Raw genomic sequence first — 25,394 nt, 5'->3', positions numbered from 1 at the left:
GTTGCTCCAGACTGTACGACGGAAGCATTTATATTTGACTCATGATCAGAGCTTCCGTTGCTCCAGACTGTACGACGGAAGCATTTATATTTGACTCATGATCAGAGCTTCCGTTGCGCCAGACTGTATGACGGAAGCATTTATATTTTACTCGTGATCAGAGCTTCCGTTGCTCCAGACTGTATGACGGAAGCATTTATATTTGACTCGTGATCAGAGCTTCCGTTGCTCCAGACTGTATGACGGAAGCATTTATATTTGACTCGTGATCAGAGCTTCCGTTGCTCCAGACTGTATGACGGAAGCATTTATATTTGACTCGTGATCAGAGCTTCCGTTGCTCCAGACTGTATGACGGAAGCATTTATATTTGACTCGTGATCAGAGCTTCCGTTGCTACAGACTGTATGACGGAAGCTTTTATATTTATATTTGACTCATGATCAGAGCTTCCGTTGCTCCAGACTGTATGACGGAAGCATTTATATTTGACTCATGATCAGAGCTTCCGTTGCTGCAGACTGTACGACGGAAGCATTTATATTTGACTCATGATCAGAGCTTCCGTTGCTCCAGACTGTATGACGGAAGCATTTATATTTGACTCATGATCAGAGCTTCCGTTGCTCCAGACTGTACGACGGAAGCATTTATATTTGACTCATGATCAGAGCTTCCGTTGCTCCAGACTGTATGACGGAAGCATTTATATTTGACTCATGATCAGAGCTTCCGTTGCTCCAGACTGTACGACGGAAGCATTTATATTTGACTCGTGATCAGAGCTTCCGTTGCTCCAGACTGTATGACGGAAGCATTTATATTTGACTCATGATCAGAGCTTCCGTTACTCCAGACTGTATGACGGAAGCATTTATATTTTACTCGTGATCAGAGCTTCCGTTGCTCCAGACTGTATGACGGAAGCATTTATATTTTACTCGTGATCAGCTTTCGTTGCTCCAGACTGTATGACGGAAGCATTTATATTTTACTCGTGATCAGAGCTTCCGTTGCTCCAGACTGTATGACGGAAGCATTTATATTTTACTCGTGATCAGAGCTTCCGTTGCTCCAGACTGTACGACGGAAGCATTTATATTTTACTCGTGATCAGAGCTTCCGTTGCTCCAGACTGTATGACGGAAGCATTTATATTTTACTCGTGATCAGAGCTTCCGTTGCTCCAGACTGTATGACGGAAGCATTTATATTTTACTCGTGATCAGAGCTTCCGTTGCTCCAGACTGTACGACGGAAGCATTTATATTTTACTCGTGATCAGAGCTTCCGTTGCTCCAGACTGTACGACGGAAGCATTTATATTTTACTCGTGATCAGAGCTTCCGTTGCTCCAGACTGTATGATGGAAGCATTTATATTTTACTCATGATCAGAGCTTCCGTTGCTCCAGACTATGGGTCGTTTGCACCAAGAAAGATTAAGCCTTAATCTGGTTTAAATCAAGGTTCATCTATTAATCCAGTTGCACCAAACTTTAAACCTAGTTTTCACTAATCCGGTTTAGTTTTAAACCATCCTTTTAATCTTGGTTTTGTTTTTTTAATTTCAATCCTGTTGCACCACTACTTTAAACTTTGATTTAAGTATCAATAAGGGATTAATTCTAAACCAGCAGGAGAGGAGGTTTAAATGAAAACAACATGCTTATACTTATGTTGTTGTTTTTTTTAGCGAGCGAGACGGTTTTTATTATTATATATATTTTTGCTGCAGGCACTATAATTTAATTGAAACATTCTCAAATATGAATGAAATAGTAACGCTAATGATGCTCACGACTGCTGCTGTTTATTTACAGCGCAAAACCAAGATGGCGGACACACAACAAAGTTTAATCCATGAATTAATCACAGTTTAAAGTTTTAATCACAGTTTAATGGATTTTAATCACAGGTTAAGGATTTAAACACAGATCTGTTAAGCAATGCTTAAAATTAAGTGGTGCAACACAACTCGAATTAAAATGAATCCTTGATCAACAAATCCTTGATTAACACTAAACTAAGCTTTATTTAATCTTTCTTGGTGCAAACGACCCTATATGTCAGTGGGGTTAGGGGTTAGGGTTAGTGTTCTTACCCCATCCCTCTCAGGAGAGCCCGGCCTGGACTCTGACAGGCCGTTCTTGGTGGGCGTCTTGGCTTCCTTCTTGGGGAACTGGAGCTTCTTGGTGTCCAGACGGTCCGGAGTGACCCACTCATCCAGGCGCTTGTTGACTGGAACACATAACACAGCCCTGTAGTACCCAGTATGAACACTAGAGAACAGTAGTAGTGACCCACTCATCCAGTTGCTTGTTGACTGGAACAGAAAATCACATGCAAACTGAGTGGTGCAACTCCGTGTGGGGGTCTCCGGGGGGTCACCAGAACTTCCAGACCCACAGGAACGCGCACAGGGTGCCGGCACGATTCCAGCGAGCCGCCCCGCATCCGAAACGGTTGAGAAATGACAGAGTTACCGTGTGGGGGTCCCTCTACTGTACTGTACTGTACTGTACTGTACTGTCACTGTACTGTCACACCCGAAATCATTATATATACAGTTAATATTTGCGTGTGTGTGTCTTAGGCTGCGCAACAGTGACAGTTGGTGGTGAAAACCGACCAAACGCTATTTTCGTGCTCGGACACAGCCAGCCAGGGACCCAGTCAGAGACACACATAGCTCCACAATGGAATGGTTGCACCACTCAAAAAAGCTCTAAAGTGTACTTACAGTCAATGTAGTGGACATAGTATTAGTAAAGTATATACTTAGTCAATGTAGTGGACATAGTATTAGTAAAGTATACACTTAGTCAATGTAGTGGACATAGTATTAGTAAAGTATACACTTACAGTCGATATAGTGGACATAGTATTAGTAAAGTATACACTTACAGTCGATATAGTGGACATAGTAAACCTTAACCCATTTTGACCTGAGATCAGATTCTAAAAATATCTTCTAAATCCTGACAGTTTTCTGAAAAAGCTATGTATCTATGTCAGTCGTTCTTCGATTTAAAAAAAAATAGCAGACCTACAAGCTCGTAGCGCGCCACTCGGTGGCGCGCTACGAGCTTGTAGGTCTGCTATTTTTGAAAAATATATCTGCTATTTTTCGATAGCTAAAGCATAACATAATGCTTAAAACACCAAAAGGGGTTCCCGCCCAGAATAATAAAGTATACACTTACAGTCGATGTAGTGGACATAATAGACCTTCCTTCCAGGGATGTCCTTCACACTCAGAATTTCAGCCAACGCTGAAAAAAACAAAACAAAATGAAATCAGCAGCAGTTTAAAAAATAGCTTTTAGCATACAGACCATATATACTAAATTATAGATATTAGTCTACCAATTAGTCTGCCTAAATATGTCCCAAACCACCCCCTAAGGTCTTCCACTGCTGGCCTGCTCGCTTTGCCTAAAGAAATGGCAACAAAAAATACGGGGAAGCAGCTTTTTGCTTCTAGGGGCCGACGGCGTGGAACAAACTCCCACTGTACCTTCGACAGGCAGCCTCTGTAGTTTAATAACACTGTACCTTCGACAGGCAGCCTCTGTAGTTTAATAACACTGTACCTGACATGCAGCCTCTGTAGTGTAATAACACTGTACCTTCGACAGGCAGCCTCTGTAGTTTAATAACACTGTACCTTCGACAGGCAGCCTCTGTAGTTTAACAACACTGTACCTTCCACAGGCAGCCTCTGTAGTTTAATAACACTGAACCTTTGAAAGGCAGCCTCTGTAGTTTAACAAACTCCCACTGTACCTTCGACAGGCAGCCTCTGTAGTTTAATAACACTGTACCTTCGACAGACAGCCTCTGTAGTTTACTAAACTACCTTCCACAGGCAGCCTCTGTAGTTTAATAACACTGTACCTTTGACAGGCAGCCTCTGTAGTTTAACAAACTCCCACTGTACCTTCCACAGGCAGCCTCTGTAGTTTAATAACACTGAACCTTTGAAAGGCAGCCTCTGTAGTTTAACAAACTCCCACTGTACCTTCGACAGACAGCCTCTGTAGTTTACTAAACTACCTTCCACAGGCAGCCTCTGTAGTTTAATAACACTGTACCTTTGACAGGCAGCCTCTGTAGTTTAATAACACTGTACCTTCGACAGGCAGCCTCTGTAGTTTAATAAATAACACTGTACCTTCCACAGGCAGCCTGTGTATACATTTTTAAAGCACAGCTCAAGACCCACTTCTACACTCTTGCTTTTAATTGATCTTTTAAATTCCTTGTTATTCATGTCCTCACTGTATTGCATTACTGCTACTATTTTTTTATGTTTTATGCCTTGCTTTTCTTGTTGTATTATGTTGTATTATTATTATTGTCTCCACCAGGCCGAAGGCATGGGGAGAGAGTATGTTTTGCACTCCGTCCGTCCGTGTGTGTGTGTGTCCGTCCGTCCGTCCGTCTGTGAACAGCTAATCTCCGGCACCGTTAACCCGGGCGATGCCAAACTTTGCACACCCAAGATTTCCAGAACGGCCTGTTATAGTGCCACCAGGAGGCCGCTTTGTGCAAAACACGTTTTTGGACAGTACACCTACAGATTTTGTACAAACATCACGCAAATTGGTACACAGTCTCTCTAGAGCCATTCAACGAAACGGGTCTTTCAGATTTCTCAGACTCCATCCTGATTGGCTAAGATTGCCTTCCAAAGTTCGCAGGAGTGCTCAGTTGCAAATCATGAACACGTCGTGTGATTTCCGTGAAATTGTGCACGCACATTCCCACTAGGCCGAGGAAGAAATAACACATGAACATTTTCAACTCAGCCTCATGGTGGCGCTATAACTGGCCGAAAAGTGTTTTTACCTCTAACTGCACGGATCTGTGGATAACTTTGTATGCCAACTCCCTAGAGGCCAAGGAAAAACCTTTGCCTGGAATTTTTCACATCTGCTCTTTATAGCGCCACCAGGAGGCCGACATATGTAAAACACATTTTCTAATATTACTCCTTCAGATTTTATCCAAATTTCACGCAAATCGGTACACATGCTCTCCATAGTCATGTGATCAAGACGGGTTTGTTTGATTTCTCATAATCCACCCTCATTGGCTACGATTGGCTTCTAAACTTTTCAGGAGTAGCCCGCTTTGTACCCGTTTTGTACTCAACGCAGCGTCCAATTGTGGTGAAGCTGTGCATGCATATTCCCACTAGGCTTTGGAAGAAATGCCACTTGACAGTTTTCAAATCAGCCTCATGGTGGCGCGCGCGCACACGCACGCACACGCACACGCACACACACACACACACACACACACACACACACACAGTGGAGCGACACTCCCAGCCTGTGGAGCGACGCTCCCAGCCTGTGGAGCGACGCTCCCAGCCTGTGGAGAGCGACGCTCCCAGCCTGTGGAGCGACGCTCCCAGCCTGTGGAGCGACGCTCCCAGCCTGTGGAGCGACGCTCCCAGCCTGTGGAGCGACGCTCCCAGCCTGTGGACATCACACACACACTCCTGTCCTCCTGGTGGAGACCTGTGACCAGAAGGGCACTTTTTCTAGTTATTATTATTATTATTATTATTAATTAGGCATGTTAACGACTTCCTCAACTCACAATACCATTTGAATCAGCCTGTGGAGCGACGCTCCCAGCCTGTGGAGCGACGCTCCCAGCCTGTGGAGCGACGCTCCACAGCCTGTGGCGCGACGCTCCCAGCCTGTGGAGCGACGCTCCCAGCCTGTGGAGCGACGCTCCACAGCCTGTGGAGCGACGCTCCACAGCCACAGGCACATTTTCTAATATTACTCCTTCAGATTTTATCCAAATTTCACGCAAATCGGTACACATGCTCTCCATAGTCATGTGATCAAGACGGGTTTGTTTGATTTCTCATAATCCACCCTCATTGGCTACGATTGGCTTCTAAACTTTTCAGGAGTAGCCCGCTTTGTACCCGTTTTGTACTCAACGCAGCGTCCAATTGTGGTGAAGCTGTGCATGCATATTCCCACTAGGCTTTGGAAGAAATGCCACTTGACAGTTTTCAAATCAGCCTCATGGTGGCGCGCGCGCGCACACACACGCACGCACACGCACACGCACACACACACACACACACACACAGTGGAGCGACACTCCCAGCCTGTGGAGCGACGCTCCCAGCCTGTGGAGCGACGCTCCCAGCCTGTGGAGCGACGCTCCCAGCCTGTGGAGAGCGACGCTCCCAGCCTGTGGAGCGACGCTCCCAGCCTGTGGAGAGCGACGCTCCCAGCCTGTGGAGCGACGCTCCCAGCCTGTGGACATCACACACACACTCCTGTCCTCCTGGTGGAGACCTGTGACCAGAAGGGCACTTTTTCTAGTTATTATTATTATTATTATTATTAATTAGGCATGTTAACGACTTCCTCAACTCACAATACCATTTGAATCAGCCTGTGGAGCGACGCTCCCAGCCTGTGGAGCGACGCTCCCAGCCTGTGGAGCGACGCTCCACAGCCTGTGGAGCGACGCTCCCAGCCTGTGGAGCGACGCTCCCAGCCTGTGGAGCGATGTGCTCCCAGCCTGTGGAGCGACGCTCCCAGCCTGTGGAGCGACGCTCCCAGCCTGTGGAGCGACGCTCCCAGCCTGTGGAGCGACGCTCCCAGCCTGTGGAGCGATGTGATCGGTTATGATATCAATAAAGTTCCGTCCTGTGATCAATCTCCGTCCTGAGCGCCGAACGTTACTATTTCGTAGGACGGAGAACTCTGTTTATGTCGCTCAGGGTGTTTTACGTACGCAAACAAACATCTTATCAAACTGCATAAATTCACACTGAGGTGAATCAGGGTGACAACAGTAACAACAACAAAACTATCATCACGGCTCATTGGAGTTTGTAAATAAACTACAACACCTCAATAATTTAAAAACACAAAGCTGTGTTTAACCGTCCATCATTATCATAATAATAATAATAATAATAACGGACAGACACAGACAGACAGCTCTTGCTGCTTTTGATGAATTGAACAAGGTTGACCCTATTGTAAACAAGTGTAATGCTTTATGGCATGGGCGCCCACACTTTTGAATTCAGAGCTACTTTCAAAATGCCCAGCTAAACGAGATCTAACCACCAAAAGTGTTTTATCCCATTGCTGAAAATAGTTAAATCTACCTGGAATAGTGGCACTGATGTTACATATAATAAGGGTAAATAGTTTTTCTTTTGGTACATAACTTTATAGTGCTACTGACGTTTGTGCTCAACACGCAACACAAAGAAGATATTGCATTGTGGGTTTGAGCCTTTTTTGATGTCAAGTCGCCTTAATTCAAGTGGCAGATGCCTTTTTATATCATGTGATCTATCTGTCCATTGAAGTTTTCAGATCCCTATTGAAAACTCACCTTTTTTCCTTAGCTTTTAATTGCACCTGACTGTCTTAAAACATGACTTTTATGTTGTCCTTTACTTGTCTGTGCGCTGTTGATGTTCTGTTTTTGTTTTTAACCTGTACAGAACTTTGGTCAGCTTCTGTTGTTTTAAATGTGCTATATAAATAACGTTTTATTTGATTTGATTTGATTTGCACAGCTTTTGTGATCTACTGGTAGATCACAATCTACCTTCTGGGCATCCCTGCTTTATGGTGTCGTCCACTCACAGTTAACAGTTTTTGTGCTCAAATGTAGCCTACTGTAATTCAATCAATCAATAAAGCTATGTGTCTTTAACCATCTGGTTCACAACAACAACAACAACCACCACAACAAACCACCACTAACTCAACCCGTCAGACAATAAACAACACAGCTGTCATTTAAATTATTACTGTTCAACAAAACAACACGTGATCAAATCAGTTATCATCATTATCAGCCACTGAGACCCTTTTAATAACAACAACACAGCTATGGCGTTAGCCTAGCCTAGCATCCACACACACACATACTGTACACACACACACACACACACACACACATACTGTGTGTACACACACACACACACACACACACACACACACACACACACACACACACACACACACACCCACACACTGTACACACACACACACACACACACACACATACACACACACACACACACACACAGTTAGCCTAGCATTAGCATTGTGATGCTAACTTACGCCACTCGTCCTCGTTCTCCTGGTTCTTCCGGAGGACAGGCAGTCTGCATCCTTCCACCACGTCAACCTGAGGAGACGTTAATGACGTTAATAACATGTCGTTGTGTTTATGTGAGACGTTAATAACGTGTGGAACACAACAACCATCATATCAACCCACCAGCGTTAAGCTGCCGTCCGCCATTTTCATCCTGCAGTGATGGAGTGGAGTCACGTGACCACAATATTGTGTCCGTAGGAGACGATGTGGTTCCCCACGTCCTCACCCCCAGCCATGTCTTTTCTAAGGCTCTGCCCTGGAGCACCCTCAGGGAACCGCGGGGGTCCGCGGACCCCCTGGAACTCCCTCAGTGACCCACAGGGGTCCCCTGACCCCGCTCAGGGACCCGGACCCCCCTGAGACTCCCTCACGGACCCCTGTGGGTCACTGAGGGAGTTCCAGGGGGTCCGCGGACCCCCGCGGTTCCCTGAGGGTGCTCCAGGGCAGAGCCTTAGAAAAGACATGGCTCTGCTCCAGGGGTCCCTGAGGGAGTTGGGAGTTTCAGGGGGGTCCGCGGACCAGGGGGTCCCCCTCCCCAGCTAAATGATAGATAGTTAGGAACCAAATGGACCCTTATGGGTCTGTAACTGAGCCACAAGTTCAGCTTTAACAGAACGCAGCATTTTGTGTTGAACAAATGTGTTTCTAAATCCATGTCGTTACACCTGCATCTCCAATAGAACTGCTATTTTTCGTTATTTATGTCCAAAAGTGCCCTCTTACGGGATTTCAGCCCCTGCCCCTCTAACACTCTCTGATTATACAGTACAGTTAACGAGATAGACACATGAAAAACCTGAGCTTCTCTCTGAGGCTGACTAATATAAGGGCAGAGCAATATGAAAGGAACTCTAAATGTTTTGATGAATAGAACAAGGTGGACCCTCTTGTAAACAAGTGTAATGCTTTATTGGGTCGTCCACTCACAGTAAACAGTTTTTTGTATTTGAGAGAGTTGTGCTCGAAATGTAGGCTACTGTAATTCTGCAAACTGTTAATAAATCAATCGATCAATGGACCAACTGACCAAGCGGCAAGTATGCAGGTCATACAGTGACCACAAGGTGGCAGCATAGGATAGATCTTCAGTTGGGACTTCCCTCTCCAGAGCAATATTAGTGAAACATTAACACACACTTTACTCTTAATAAAATAAAACATCACCAAATAAGTGCCCATTAAATGTTTTATTTTTCCTGCGGGGGAAAAAAGGACAACATTTGTGTAGAATAAAATAAAACAGACAGAAAGCTTGACCCTGCAGGGTTAAAAAAAAGACCCAACCAATGTCCACACATGCACGCACGCACGCACACACACACGCACGAACGCACACACACACACACACACACACACACACACACACACACACACACACACACACACACACACACACACACACACACTACAGTAGGTGAAGTCCACCGACAGAATTAATAGGCCTACATGTTTTAATGTAAATTAATTAATAATATGTAAAGATCATCCTCTTCCCTCCCAGGGTTATCACTTCACCTTCCCATTTAAACTATCCTGTTCACCCCAACTGGGACTTAGTTGTAGTTCAATACTGGGTTCATTAGGTCTACATGTCAGAACTGGGACTTGTAGTTCACTACTGGGTTCATTAGGCCTACATGTCAGAACTAGGACTTGTAGTTCACTACTGGGTTCATTAGGCCTACATGTCAGAACTGGGACTTGTAGTTCACTACTGGGTTCATTAGGTCTACATGTCAGAACTGGGACTTGTAGTTCACTACTGGGTTCATTAGGCCTACATGTCAGAACTGGGACTTGTAGTTCACTACTGGGTTCATTAGGCCCAAGGACAGTCTAAGAAGGATGAGACGCGAAGACCGTACGGGCGACGCCATGTTGCTTTGGAAGGAAAGAAACATGCGCAGTTGAGACCAAGGAAGCTGAACGCGGAAGTGTTGGCTGCATATAGCCCATTGCGCATGTTTCTTTCCTTCCAAAGCAACATGGCGTCGCCCGTACGGTCTTCGCGTCTCATCCTTCTTAGACTATCCTTGATTAGGCCTACATGTCAGAACTGGGACTTGTAGTTCACTACTGGGTTCATTAGGCCTACATGTCAGAACTGGGAATTGTAGTTCACTACTGGGTTCATTAGGCCTACATGTCAGAACTGGGACTTGTAGTTCACTACTGGGTTCATTAGGCCTACATTCTCAGAACTGGGACTTGTAGTTCACTACTGGGTTCATTACGGCCAGAACCATCTAATAGAAGAGTTTCGACATTGAGGGGCAGAAACCGAGCGCTGTTCATGCAGCCTAAACTGAGACAAGCTGGAGTTGGAAATACATTGTTTTCAATGAGGGCGGCGCAAATAAGAGCTATTTTAGGCATGTGTGCAACATATGACAACTAAAGTCTCTGTAATGTTTATGTTGTACTATTACTACAAAACTATCTAAAATAAAGGGATTTAAGATCATTGGCTCTTATTCATCTTCAAATGCATTCATTTTAACTACCCTGAATATTTAAAACAGTATCTGCATCCCTTTAGCTCACCATATAATCTGAGGAATACAGAGCATGCCTACCTCATTGTCCCCTCCAACATCAGGACCTTACCTCATTGTCCCCTCCAACATTAGAACCTGGTAGTTAGATCTGAGGGTGTATAAAATATGATATTGAGTCTAGAAAATAATAAATCATGCGGCCCGGATCACATCTCAGCTGAACATTTAAAATATGCCAGTCTTAAACTTTCCCCTCTTATTGCTCTGTCTTACTGGGTTCCTGTACCATGGTGTTTTACCAGATTCCATGTTATCTGTGCTGCTCATACCTGTCATAAAAGATAAAGCTGGGAAAATTAATAATATGGATAACTACAGACCTATTGCTTTAGCTAGCATACTGTCCAAAGTGCTGGAGAAGATCCTGTTGAACAGACTGGAAAAGTATATAACCACAGCTGACAACCAGTTTGGTTTTAAAAGAAAACATGTAACAGATATGTGTATAGTTATTTGATAAAATGTGCCAAAGAGGGGTACCCAAGTAAATTATCAGGATTTTAGCCTTTTGGTATGCACATCAGCTGATGCAGGTGAAGTGGGGCAATACTGCATCGGAACCATTTCATGTTGGGAATGGGTCCCGCACACTGTCAGAAAACTTGCCAGAAATGTTGCTCTTTATTCAACGTTTCGGTCTATTCGACCTTCATCAGGACCTTCATTGTCTGTGTGCGGGACCCTTCTTTGTTTTTCAAAGATACCCTTTTAAGTATACTTTATTGCCCTACGCACCCGTCAATAGCCTTGAGGTGTGCATCGGCCTTTTGCTAAAAAAATGTTGGGGGGTCAGACAGGGGGGGATTTTATCTTCTTTTTTATTTAATCTGTACATGGATGATCTATCTAGTAACCTGAACCTCTGTAAAACTGGCTGTGTTATCGGTAATACTGTTGTGAACCATCTTATGTACGCGGACGATTTTGTTATAATTTCCCCGTACAGCAGCTTTTGAGGATTTGTTCCCAGTATGGTATTGACTTTAATATTAAGTACAATGCCAAGAAGAGTAGCAGTTGTGCGAAGTAAAGAGGATAAAAAGGCAGTTTTTCCTAATTTTATTCTCAGTGATAACATTCTCCTTGTCTGCAGTGAGATTAAGTACCTCGGGCTAGAGATGGGATTTATGGCTCTTTGAAGGGAGCCGGATCTCTGGGATCCGTTCCTTGCAAAGAGTCGTTCAAAAGACTGGCTCTTTTGAACGACGTTCCCGATGGGGGGGGGGGGGGGGGGGGGGGGGGCAAAAAAAAAAAACTGTCTGCCCAGTGTCCCCCCAGTGCCTCCCCAATATCTGCCCAGGGCCTCCCTAGTGACTCCCCACTCCCCAGTGCCTCCCCAGTGTCTCCCCAGTGCCCAGTGTCCCCCCCCCAGTGCCTGGGGGGGGACTGCCCCCCTCCTCCTCTAAAAAGGAACGGCTCCCTACTGTGAACCGGATCCCATCGTTCCTTTCAAAGAGCCGTTCAAATGATCCGACTCGTTCACGAACGTCACATCTCTACCTCGGGCACTATATCTCTGATGACCTCACAGATGATAAAGACATTCATAGACAAAGGTGCAAACTGTATGCCCAGGCAAACATTTTAATGAGGAAATTTCATAATTGCTCTTCAGATGTCAAGGTATCACTGTTTAAAGCTTTCTGTACACCGTTGTATACTGCTCACCAGGGGAGTAACTACAAGGTGAGTAGCATGCATAAACTAAAGGTTGCATATAATGATGCATTACGATTACTAGTGAGGGTACCAAGATGGCACAGTGCCAGTCAGCTGTTTGTGAACTTGGGGGTGCCTACCTGTCAAGCCCTTCTAAGAAACCTAATGTACAAATTCATGTGTCGACTAGAGGAGTCTGACAACTGTGTCATCAGGTTGTTAACCAACCCTGTGCAGAGCTCTTATACTGTAGGTTCTCTTCCATGATTTGGAGACATTGGCGAAACTGCCTCTACAGGCTGTGAGCATATGCACTGTGTATGTATATATGTAGATTTTTAATTTGTTAACATTTGCCTCCATTGTACTGAAGCCCCATGAAGTGACCAATATAAGTCTATGTAGGAGAGCCGCCATTGGACTGAAGCCCCATGAAGTGACCAATAGAAGTCTATGTAGGAGTTCTGCTAATTTATAAAGATCTTTAGACATTTTATACATTTGGAAAAAAAAATAACATTCTGCATAATGAGTATACTTTCTACTTCTGGTACTTTAAGTACACCAATAAATACTTTTGTACTTTTACTCAAGTAGGTTTTTATTCTGGACTTTTTTACTTTTACGTAACAAGAGTATTTCTACCTGGAAATATTGATACTTTTATTGAAGTTAAAACATTTGAGTACTTTCAACACCAGTGGTTCCCAAACCTTTTCATGCCAGGGACCCCCATTCACGGCTCTAGCAGTGATTCTCAAGCATTTTAATTTCAAGGACCCCCAGTTTGACATGCATTAGTCTACGGACCCCCATTTAATGGCATTTCTATCTCTGGGACCCCCAATTTATATTGTAAAATCAATGTCAATTTAACTCTGAGTGTAGAAATGGAACCAAATGGAACCATTAGGGTCCATTTGGTTCCATTTGTACACTCTCAGAGTTACAGACCCATAAGGGTCCATTTGGTTCCTAACTATCATTTAGCTGGGGACCCCCTGGAACTCCCTCAAGGACCCCTGGGGGTCCCCGGACTCCACTTTGGGAACCACTGTTTTACACCACTGTCAAATGCTACTGAATTCTTGATGACCATTATATTTGGACCAATAATAATAATAATAATAATTTAAAAGAAATCACACCCGTGTGAAGTGAGGGGCGCTCTTATCATCTTACATCATGTATTTCGGGCCAATCAACATTTTGCGTCTTCACTTTTGTCTTCAATGTTTGTGTTTTACACAGAGCCTCGATGTAGGAGGGGCTAAAACTCCTAACCAATCATCTCGAAGCTGGGCATATACTGTAGGAGGGGCTAAAACTCCTAACCAATCATCTCTCTCCAACTTTTACATAATTCACTATATTATTGTATATACTATTATACTACATATATAAATATAAATGTTTTCTTTGACAGTGTTACTCTCTGTCTGTCTGTCTGTCTGTCTGTCTGTCTGTCTGTCTGTCTGTCTGTCTGTCTGTCTGTCTCTGTCTCTGTCTCTGTGTCTCTCTCTCTCTCTCTCTCCTCTCTCTCTCTCTCTCTCCCTGCTGGGGGCGTGGCAGACAGATGACCATATTTGGTCAGGAGGATGCGTTGTGTTGCTGGTAGATCGACGCCTTGTCTTTCAGAAGATCCAGACAGAGATGGCAGCTCCAACTCCCTGTTACACACGCACGCACGCACGCACGCACGCACGCACGCGCACACACACACACACACACACACACGCACTCACACACACACACACACAATAATATAAGAACACATTGAGCTGCATTTTGGTAAAGTGATGATAATATAAGAACACCGTGCTATGAGCTATTTATTTTAAAGCGTGAAAATGTGGCGCAAATCTTTGAATATATATTCTTTCACAGCTTTTTTCAGATGGGGGTCGGCGGCCACATTACAGATCATTCTGGGGGTCCTTGACGTGGAAAAGGTTGAGAACCACTGATATAGAGACATGATGTTTTTCAGGATTTAGAAGACATTTGTAGAATCTGGTGTCAGGTCTAAATGGCTTAACCCATTTTGGTGTTTTAAACATTATGTTATAATTTAGCTATTGAAAAATAGCAGATCTACAAGCTCGTAGGTCTGCTATTTTTGAAAAATCGTGGAAATATTTATTTCAGAAAACTGGAGGATTTAGAAGATTTTTTTGAAATTTGGGTTAACTGAAGGTTCAAATAAAATGCTAATCTCACCCTCTGGGGGCGTGGCCATGGGCGGAGTCAGACAGTACATGTGATAGCCTCGGTCGCAGTCGTCACAGAACAGCAGCTGATCCTACAAAATAAGAGTCACAGAACAGCAGCTGATCCTACAAAATAAGAGTCACAGAACAGCAGCTGATCCTACAAAATATGGGTATAAGTCTTCACTGTTATTACTGTTATACTATTATTATTATTATTATAACTTACATCATTCTCGGAGGTTCCACAGATGTTACAACATTTACATTCGATGCATTGCCATCGGTAAGTCTTCACTGCAGCCATCATCACTGGAGTGAACTGCAGACACGACGGGTGACCTGCAGAGGGCGCACAAGAGCACAGTAGTGAACCAGAAGCAATGATATTCAACCAAAATAGGTATTGACACTAAGGCATTGCCTACATGTTAATGAGGTATATTCTACATGGTAATGAGGCATTGCCTACTCAGGGGATTGCCTACATGGTATTGAGGCATTGCCTACTCAGGGGATTGCCTACCTGATCGCCCACAGTCGGAGCAGGACACCAGCTGCTCTGATTGGCCGGTCTTCAGGTTGTTGTCAGAGTCTCCCAGACAGAAGTCACAGTATCTGTTAGGAAGAGCCAGACCATCTGGGCCTCTCCCTGGGAGAGAGACATAGACAATACATTACATACCAGAGAGAGAGAGAGAGACCATCTGGGCCTCTCCCTGGGAGAGAGACATAGACAATACATTACATACCAGAGAGAGAGAGAGAGAGAGAGACCATCTGGGCCTCTCCCTGGGAGAGAGACATAGATAATACATTACATACCAGAGAAAGAGCCAGACCATCTGGGCCTCTCCCTGGGAGAGAGACATAGACAATACATTACATACCAGAGAGAGAGAGAGAGAGACCATCTGGGACGTGCACACATAGACATCAAAGGGGGCCTCAGCCCATGCCCTTTTACCCGTCTGTAAAACAACTGCCCTTTTACCCGTTTGTAAAACAACTGCCCTTTTACCCGTCTGTAAAACAACTGCCCTTTTACTCCGTCTGTAAAACAACTGCCCTTTTACCCATCTGTAAAACAACTGCCCTTTTACCCCGTCTGTAAAACAACTGCCCTTTTACCCGTCTGTAAAACAACTGCCCTTTTACTCCTCTCCTCTCCTCTCCTCTCCATTCCATGCTGGAAGGAAGGCAGCATTCAGGAGAATTCCTTTTTTTTCCCGAAGTCTCCTGAACTTGAACACAGTATTTTGCATTGAACAAATGTGTTTTTAAATCCATGTTGTTACACCTGCATCTCCACTAGATAAAGAGTGCTGGGTTTGCGCCCCGAGAATAGCAGATCTACAAGCTCTCAACGCATCGCAGCGCGACGTGTTGAGAGCTTGTAGATCAGCTATTTTCGCTATTTTTGTCTAAAAGTGCCCTCTTAAGCTCGAGATGTGTTCGGAGATCTACGTACGTTTCGGTTGGTCAGCCGCCGGGGGGGGCGCGGCGGGCTCCTCCTCCTCCTCCTCCTCCTCCTCTTCCGCGCCACCGAGGTGGGAGTGTCCGTCCTTCGGGGGAGGCGGGCCTCCGAGGTGGGAGTGGGCGTGTCCTTCCTTCGGGGGAGGCGGGCCTCCGAGGTGGGAGTGGGCATAGTGGTAGCTGAGGCCGGGTCGGTTCTTGTAGCGCTTCCCGCAAACTGACGCCAAAAACACCCAAATACAACATGTATGAAAACTACCAGTAGAACTACAACTACCAGTAGAACTGCAGCTACCAGTAGAACTACAACTACCAGTAGAACTACATCTACCAGTAGAACTACAACTACCAGTAGAACTACAACTACCAGTAGAACTACACACCGACGCCAAAAATACAGAAAAACACATAAAAACTAAAGCTTTGCGCAAACTGACGCCGGCGCTATATGAATGCACCATTCACCATTATCTGACCCTAACCCTAACCCATTTACCATTATCTTATCTGAATGACATTTTACTCTTTGCTAAATAAGACTGAGGCTGGATAAAGTGTAGTAATATAAGCATGCATGCACACATGCATGGCTCACGCATGGCGCGCACGCACACACACACACACACCTATAGAGGAAAAGAGAAAGGTAGAAATATACCTCTTTCAGAAGGTTTGGAAATATGACCCTTTTGTTTTAAAGAGTCTGGAAGAGAGAGAGAGAGAGAGAGAGAGAGAGAGAGAGAGAGAGAGGCAGAGAGACAGAGAGAGAGAGAGAGGCAGAGAGAGAGGCAGAGAGAGAGAGAGAGAGAGAGAGAGAGAGAGAGAGAGAGGCAGAGAGAGAGAGAGAGAGAGAGAGAGAGAGAGAGAGTGAGAGACAGACAGACAGACAGACAGACAGACAGACAGAGACACAGAAAATAGAAAACAGTGTCAAAGTGTCAAAGTTCAAGTGGTTAAAAGGATGAAGACAGTAAAACCCCGCCCCTAAAGGATGACGGACAGTTTAAGCCCCGCCCCTAAAGGGATGACAGACAGTTTAAGCCCCTAAAGGGATGACCGACAGTTTAAGCACCGCCCCTAAAGGGATGACAGACAGTTAAACCCCTCCCCGTAAAGGGATGACGGAAAGTTTAAGCCCCGCCCCTTGTAGACTCACTGTCACAGGCGTAGGGTTTGTCTCGGTCTTCCAGAGCCGACGAATCCGCTTTCTTCCGACTTCTGCCGACTCCGCCCCCTCGGCCCTGGAACGATACGACAAACCAATCAAACTACATGATTTCTGTTGACTCCGCCTCCTCGGCCCTGGAACGATACGACAAACCAATCAAACTACATGATTTCTGTTGACTCCGTCTCCTCGGCCCTGGAACGATACGACAAACCAATCAAACTACATGATTTCTGTTGACTCTGTCTCCTCGGCCCTGGAACGATACGACAAATCAATCAAACTACATGATTTCTGTTGACTCCGCCCCCTGCCTCCAGGAAGAAACCCTAAATACAAAGTTAATATAAAAACGACTCCAGGGTGTCTAATGAAGTACTGTCACCTCATAGACATGAAAAACTGGAAAAATACAAACATTGTGGCACTCCATCTTTAATGAACTGGTGGGCGTGTCCACATAAAAACAACATTTTGAAAAATATTTGAAAAAATGATACCTCCTTATATAACAATAAGACCTGATGATCATGTTTTAGGGTGGAAAAAAATCATGGCACTCCATCTTTAAAACAGTTGTCATGTTGCACACAGACACATGCCTTAAAAACAGCTCTTATTTGCGCCGCCCTTGTTGAAAACAATGTATTTCCAACTCCAGCTTGTCTCAGTTCAGGCTGCATGAACAGGGCTCGGTTTCTGCCCCCTCAATGTCGTAACACTTCTATTAGATGGCTCTGGGTAAAGGTCAAAGGTTATAGGTTAAAGGTCAAAGGTTAAATGTGTACCTTTCCCTTTCCTTTGCCTCTTCTCTTTGGAGGATCTTCATCATAGTCTTCATCATCCTCATCATGGAGGAAGTCCTGGACAGGTTCCACCTTCTGTAAGACGCACGCACGCACACATACACACATACACACACACACAGCACCAAGGCTTTTATTTTGATGTAGCCTCGGTACCCAGGGTTTTATTTTCGTTCGCATTCGGCTAAAATGTGAAAGCCTGGGAGAACGAGACACATTTCCTGGTCTAGGAGTGGGAGGGAACTACAGTGCAGAGGGGGCGGGGCTAGATGAGTGGGAGTAACTACAGTGCAGAGGGGGCGGGGCTAGATGAGTGGGAGGGAACTACAGTGCAGATGGGGCGGGGCTAGACGAGTGGGAGGGAACTACAGTGCAGAGGGGGCGGGGCTAGATGAGTGGGAGGGAACTACAGTGCAGAGGGGGCGGGGCTATAGGAGTGGGAGGGGACTACAGTGCAGAGGGGGCGGGGCTCTCAATACCTTTCTGACCTTTCCATGATGCGGTGCTCTACCTTTCTGATCCGTGATGCGGGGCTCTACCTTTCTGATCCGTGATGCGGGGCTCTACCTTTCTGATCCGTGATGCGGGGCTCTACCTTTCTGATCCATGATGCGGTGCTCTACCTTTCTGATCCGTGATGCGGGGCTCTACCTTTCTGATCCATGATGCGGTGCTCTACCTTTCTGATCCATGATGCGGTGCTCTACCTTTCTGATCCATGATGCGGTGCTCTACCTTTCTGATCCATGATGCGGTGCTCTACAGTACCTTTCTGATCAGTGATGCGGGGCTCTACCTTTCTGATCCATGATGCGGTGCTCTACAGTACCTTTCTGATCCATGATGCGGGGCTCTACCTTTCTGATCCATGATGCGGTGCTCTACAGTACCTTTCTGATCCATGATGCGGTGCTCTACAGTACCTTTCTGATCAGTGATACAGGGCTCTACAGTACCTTTCTGATCCATGACGCGGTGCTCTACAGTACCTTTCTGATCCATGACGCGGTGCTCTACAGTATCTTTCTGATCCATGATGCGGTGCTCTACAGTACCTTTCTGATCCATAATGCGGTGCTCTACAGCAGTGATTCCCAACCTGTGTGCCGCGGCACTTTAGTGTGCCGTTTGAAATGGCCAGGTGTGCCGTTTGATTTGAACAGAAATATAGCCTCGGTACCCAGCCTCCCCAGACAGCAATACTATACTGCAGGGCGCTCAGTGGGCTGCCATACGGTCCGTTGTTGCATCGTTGTTGTTGCCCATCCCCACCAGTCTAACGACCCTCGGCCATAGAAATGCTAATGTATGGCTTTGTTTACATGAGGAGATCACGCCTGGCACGTACTGTATCAAAATCACCGCTTGCCTCTGTGCATTCCCAACCTCGCGTCACAAGGCTTTCAGTGCGTTCACACGGGCAGTTGCAAAGGTACAAAACGTGTTGTGAGTTGATGATGTGGAGCCTGCTTTTGCTGGTGTCGATCTTTTAAGCTGACCTACAAGCCCACATTGTGTTGCAAAAGCGGCTGTGGTGAGCTTACAAATCGCCGGGGCAGAGCTACTGCATAACAGTAACGGCAGACGAGACGACATTCACAACAGTAAAGAGGAGAGAGAAGCAGAGTAGCCGCGCCAGGTCTTTCATGTTTCACGTTCGCTGTTGTCATACCGTAAATTCATAATTATATAAGTTTCTCAAACATAACTTTCAAGTGAACTTTATGGAAACTTTAGGGAGAAGTATTTCTTGCCTGGCTGCGGTGAACAAACACGTGTGATTCAGCGTGTCACAGACACTAGCAGTGAAGACGTTCTTAACTTTCTGTGTGTGCACTGCATGCACTCAAACGTTGTTGATCATGCGTGACGTGATGGAAGCATTTGTGTTCGCATTGGTAGGTCAGGAAATAAAATATATGAATGTTAAAAATATATTTGTTAAATATATAAAACTAGCCATCTTGTGTATGAGAGCAAATATTTTGTTCTGGTTTAACCAGAACAAAATATTTGTAATACAAATACATTGTAGCACCTGTGTGTGTGTGTGTGTGTGTAAATATATATATACATTTACACACACACACACACACACACACAGTATATATATTTATATTTATACATACATGCACACACAGTATAAAAGTATATCACCCCCCCCCCCCCCCGCGCATCTAGGTGTGCCCTGGGATTTTTTTGGTTGGGAAACACTGCTCTACAGTACCTTTCTGATCCATGATGCGGTGCTCTACAGTACCTTTCTGATCCGTGGTGCGGTGCTCTACAGTACCTTTCTGATCCATGATGCGGTGCTCTACAGTACCTTTCTGATCCATGATGCGGTGCTCTACAGTACCTTTCTGATCCGTGGTGCGGTGCTCTACAGTACCTTTCTGATCCATGATGCGGTGCTCTACAGTACCTTTCTGATCCGTGGTGCGGTGCTCCCGGCTCCAGTGCAGTCTGTGCTGGTGTTGGAGTCTTCATCGGTGGCTCTGAGCTCCACTGAGTCTCCTTTCAGCAACGCCTCCAGGCTGCTGCCGTCCGCAGACGATGACGCGTCTTTCTTCAGCCCCAGATCCCCGTCTACCAATCAGAACACACCTTGTTCAACAATAGATCCCCGTCTACCAATCAGAAAACAACTTGTTCAGCCCAGATCCCCTTCTACCAATCAGAGAACACCTTGTTCAGCCCCAGATCCGTTGTCTACCAATCAGAAAACACCTTGTTCAACAATAGATCCCCGTCTACCAATCAGAAAACACCTTGTTCAGCCCCAGATCCCCTTCTACCAATCAGAGAACACCTTGTTCAGCCCCAGATCCGTTGTCTACCAATCAGAAAACACCTTGTTCAACAATAGATCCACTTCTACCAATCAGAAAACACTTTGTGTAGTGCTAGATCCACTTCTACCAACATAAAAACACAAACAAGACAGTGCTGCACAATTAATGGAAAAAATTGTTCCAGATCTATATTCAGACCTCATGAGATCTCCTTTCTTTTTTTTAAATATATTTTTTATCCCACAATTTTTTATCCCACAAAAACAACAAAAGGGTCGGAGGTCAGAGGTCGTCTGGAGCAGTGATTCCCAACCTGTGTGCCGCGGCACTTTAGTGTGCCGTTTGAAATGGCCAGGTGTGCCGTTTGATTTGAACAAAAGTAGCCTCGGAAACCCAGACGTTTTTAATTCCAGGAAGAAAAGTAACCCTGACGGCCGACCCTCCCCCGATAGCAATACTGGGCTGCCTGCGGTTGTTGTTGTCCATCCCCACCAGTCTAACGACCCTCGGCCATAGCAATGCTAATGTATGGCTTTGTTTACATGGGGGCATCACCTACTCTCCTGGCACGTACTGTATAAAAAAAACACTGCAATACCTAAGCCTGCTTTTTGCTCTTTTAAGCTGACCTACAAGCCCACACTGTGTTGCAAAAGCGGCAGTGATGGGCTTACAAATCGCCAGGGCGGAGCTACATACAGCTCAACTTCACTCAGTCCACTGCATGTCGAGAAGTAAAGGCAGACGAGACGAGTGAGACGACACAAGAGAGAAGCAGAGTAGCCAGGTGCCAGGTCCTTCATGTTTCATAATAACGTTTGCTGTTGTCATACGTTTCTCAAACGTAACTTTCAAGTGAACTTCATGGAAACTTTAGGGACTGCCGTTTACAAACATCAGCGTGTCCAGACTGCGACCGACACGGGCACACACACAACACAGACAAAGTCAGAAAGTGACTTTCTGTGTGTGCACTGCACATACTCAAACTTTGTTGATCATGCGTGACGTGATGAAAGCAATAAGCCTATCTCACAGAATTTCCCTGCCCCCCTAAATACGCCCCCTTTCGGGGTTAGTGGTGATAGCGTGACGTCACTCCATAGACGCTACATGTTAACAGAGATAATTTAAGAAGTCTACAACTTTTGTTTTCTCAAGGTAAGGTTTGTTCTATCTGTTCGACCTGATTTACCATCTTGTTTGCTTCATAATAATATTGGTCTGTCACATTTTTACATTAGAAAATTTACTTAGATTCTCCAGAGAAAAAAACGTGTAAATGCTCATGTTAAAGACACCACTATTTACCGGAAGTGGGCGTGGAAAGCGGGCTGTGAGATAGGCCTATTAGCAATTGTATTCGCATTGGTAGGTCAGGAAATAAAATATATAAATATTAAAAATATTTTTTGTTAAATATATATATAAAACTTGCCATCTTGTGTATATGAGAACAAATGTTGTTCTGGTTTAAAATACATTGTAGCAGCTGTGTGGTGGTGGTGTGTGTGTGTAAAAAGTGTGTGTATGTATATATATATATATATATATATACATATATATGTATATACATATATGTATATATGTATATACATATATACAACCCCCCCCCCCCCCCCCGTATAGCTAGGTGTGCCCTGGGATTTTTTGGCTATGAAAAGTGTGCCCTGGCAGAAAAAAGGTTGGGAAACACTGGTCTGGAGGGTTAGGGTCGGAGGTCAGGGGTCGTCTGGAGGGTTAGGGTTGGAGGTCGTACCTGGTTGGATGGTTAGGGTCGGAGGTCGTACCTGGTTTGAGGGTTAGGGTCGGAGGTTGTACCTGGTTTGAGGGTTAGGGTCGGGGGTCGTACCTGGTTTGAGGGTTAGGGTCGGAGGTCGGAGGTCGTACTTGGTTTGAGGGTTAGGGTCGGAGGTCGTACCTGGTTTGAGGGTTAGGGTCGGAGGTCGTACTTGGTTTGAGGGTTATGGTCGGAGGTCGTACCTGGTTTGAGCGGGGGGAAGGTGAGTCTGGGGTCGTCTGGAGGTCGGTGCGCTCGCCGTTTCTTACGCCACCTGCGGGACGGGTAGGTGTACAGCTGCCCCGGAGCCACGCCTACATGATGACATCATCGTCATCATCCTCGTCATCATCATCATCGTCATCATCATCATCATCATCATCATCATCATCATCTCCACACAATGGTAACTTCCAGTCCCCGTTCCACCCATATGTCTGTGTCCCTTAAATGCCCATATATGGAGTTATGTGTCAGGCATGCCCAAATATGGAGTGTTGTGATGTCAGAACAGCACTCCAGGGGGACGCGTGTGTCGAATTTGAATTGAATTAACGTGGTTTAAATGATATCCCGCAACACCAACGACGCCTTTAACGTGTAATTTAGCGTTCTATTTTTTGATAAACATATAATGTCCTTTTAATGAGAATTCCAGCTCAGATCGCAGGTGGAAGAACGTAGGGCATGGGCACACTTGAGCCGACAGCCGCGGACAGAAGAAGCTGTGGCAGTCCGCCGCGGAGGTGGAGCTTCTTTTCCATCCACCAGCTGTCTAAAAACTCGGAAATGACGTAAAACACAGCTTCTTCTGCAGTACTTAGTTTAGACAGTTTTTGGTTTGTCCGCGGCTGTCGGCTCAAGGGTGCCCATGCTGAAAGAGACTGTGTTTAGTGGCTCAATAGCACCTCCCGGTTTGATTGATTGATTGAAATATTTATTAACAGTTTGCAGAATTACAGTACATTTCAAGCACAAACTCAATACAAAGACTGTTAACTGTGAGTGGACGACCCAATTAAGAATTACACTTGTTTACAAGAGGGTCCACCTTGTTCAATTCATCAAAACATTTAGAGACGTACAAATAGACACTTCTATATAGTCAAAGAACAGAACAGGAATTCATCATAAAGGAGGTAAAAAAGGAAAAGAAACATATACAGTGAGGGGAAAAAAGAGGTGGGGGGGATTCAGATTTTACGGGGGCCAGTTTTGAATTGCAGCCCTTTGAGAGCGGTTTTGAAGTTGACCGGTGACCTTTAACCTCCCGGTGACCTCTAAAATATCCATGCTTCTAAAGACTCTTAGGTAGTTAATAACTGCATCTACTGGGATTGACCTGTGTGACCTCTGTGTGACCTCTGTGTGACCTCTGACCTGGTGCTCGGTGTCTCTTCTCCATCCAGATGTAACAGTTGTTCTGAGCCACGCCCGTCTGGGAGTCCAGGAAGGGCAGCCGGACCCGACGCTCTGAGACCAGGCGGGAGTTGTAGCGCTGGCACTGTTCCATGGCCTCTTTATACCTAGAAATATATATATACATATATACCTATAAATATATATACAATATACCTGTAAATATGTATACAATACATCTATAAACCTCTCTCTGAGACCAGGCAGGAGTTGTAGCGCTGGCACTGCTCCATGGCCTCTTTATACCTATATATATATATATATATATATATATATATATATATATATACACACATATATATATATATATATATACAATACATCTATAAAACACTGCTCCATGGCCTCTTTATACCTAGAAATATATATATATATATATATATATATATATATATATATATATACATATATATAAATATATATACAATATACCTGTAAATATATATACAATACATCTATAAACCTCTCTCTGAGACCAGGCGGGAGTTGTAGCGCTGGCACTGCTCCATGGCCTCTTTATACCTATATATATATATATATATATATATATATATATATATATACACACATATATATATATATATACAATACATCTATAAAACACTGCTCCATGGCCTCTTTATACCTAGAAATATATATATATATATATATATACATATATATAAATATATATACAATATACCTGTAAATATATACAATACATCTATAAACCTCTCTCTGAGACCAGAGAGACTAAATCAGCTGTGAGGACACTAAGGTCTCAGTTAGTCGACTAAATCAACTGTGAGGACACTAAGGTCTCAGTTAGTCGACTAAATCAACTGTGAGGTCGACACTAAGGTCTCAGAGGAACAAGTAGTCCATTATAAAATGCTAGGTAGAATTTCAACCAGGTGGGCAACCCGTAGTGTTTTATTTAGCTGCCAGGGGCAGGTGGGCAACCCTTAGTGTTTTATTTAGCTGCCAGGGGCAGGTGGGCAACCCTTAGTGTTTTATTTAGCTGCCAGGGGCAGGTGGGCAACCCTTAGTGTTTTATTTAGCTGCCAGGGGGCAGGTAGGCAACCTGTAGTGTTTTATTTAGCTGCCAGGGGCAGGTGGGCAACCCTTAGTGTTTTATTTAGCTGCCAGGGGCAGGTGGGCAACCCTTAGTGTTTTATTTAGCTGCCAGGGGCAGGTGGGCAACCCTTAGTGTTTTATTTAGCTGCCAGGGGCAGGTGGGCAACCCTTAGTGTTTTATTTAGCTCCCAGGGGCAGGTGGGCAACCCTAAGTGTTTTATTTAGCTGCCAGGGGGCAGGTGGGAAACCCTTAGTGTTTTATTTAGCTGCCAGGGGCAGGTGGGCAACCCTTA

At 44.9% G+C, this 25,394-nt stretch overlaps 2 protein-coding genes across 3 annotated transcripts in view; both read right to left on the bottom strand.

The window, feature by feature from the left end:
* LOC306930397 (histone acetyltransferase KAT5-like) overlaps positions 1 to 8,378 on the bottom strand; it is a 29,047-nt gene extending 20,669 nt beyond the window's left edge. The window contains exons 1-4 of the mRNA XM_079511344.1: positions 8,295 to 8,378; positions 8,135 to 8,201; positions 3,206 to 3,274; positions 2,104 to 2,240 (exon numbers count right to left, since the gene is read on the bottom strand). Coding sequence (XP_079367470.1) covers positions 2,104 to 2,240; positions 3,206 to 3,274; positions 8,135 to 8,201; positions 8,295 to 8,324 — 303 coding nt within the window. The 5' untranslated portion in view covers positions 8,325 to 8,378. The remainder of the gene's footprint in view (positions 1 to 2,103; positions 2,241 to 3,205; positions 3,275 to 8,134; positions 8,202 to 8,294) is intronic.
* Positions 8,379 to 13,010: 4,632 nt separating this feature from the next.
* LOC306929480 (zinc finger protein ubi-d4-like) overlaps positions 13,011 to 25,394 on the bottom strand; it is a 14,486-nt gene continuing 2,102 nt past the window's right edge. Inside the window, exons 2-12 of one of the 2 annotated variants that reach the window (XM_079510021.1) lie at positions 24,007 to 24,152; positions 22,830 to 22,940; positions 20,477 to 20,640; positions 18,034 to 18,126; positions 17,234 to 17,318; positions 16,736 to 16,780; positions 16,073 to 16,294; positions 15,128 to 15,253; positions 14,831 to 14,943; positions 14,612 to 14,693; positions 13,011 to 14,061 (exon numbers count right to left, since the gene is read on the bottom strand). In XM_079510021.1, coding sequence (XP_079366147.1) covers positions 13,982 to 14,061; positions 14,612 to 14,693; positions 14,831 to 14,943; positions 15,128 to 15,253; positions 16,073 to 16,294; positions 16,736 to 16,780; positions 17,234 to 17,318; positions 18,034 to 18,126; positions 20,477 to 20,640; positions 22,830 to 22,940; positions 24,007 to 24,152 — 1,267 coding nt within the window. In that variant the 3' untranslated portion in view covers positions 13,011 to 13,981. The remainder of the gene's footprint in view (positions 14,062 to 14,611; positions 14,694 to 14,830; positions 14,944 to 15,127; positions 15,254 to 16,072; positions 16,295 to 16,735; positions 16,781 to 17,233; positions 17,319 to 18,033; positions 18,127 to 20,476; positions 20,641 to 22,829; positions 22,941 to 24,006; positions 24,153 to 25,394) is intronic. The other variant, XM_079510022.1, reaches the window with a different exon arrangement.

The sequence above is a fragment of the Electrona antarctica genome, assembly GCF_951216825.1.
Source record: "Electrona antarctica genome assembly, chromosome: 9".
In the NCBI taxonomy this organism is placed as follows: domain Eukaryota; kingdom Metazoa; phylum Chordata; class Actinopteri; order Myctophiformes; family Myctophidae; genus Electrona; species Electrona antarctica.
This window is presented reverse-complemented; position numbering and strand designations above follow the sequence as displayed.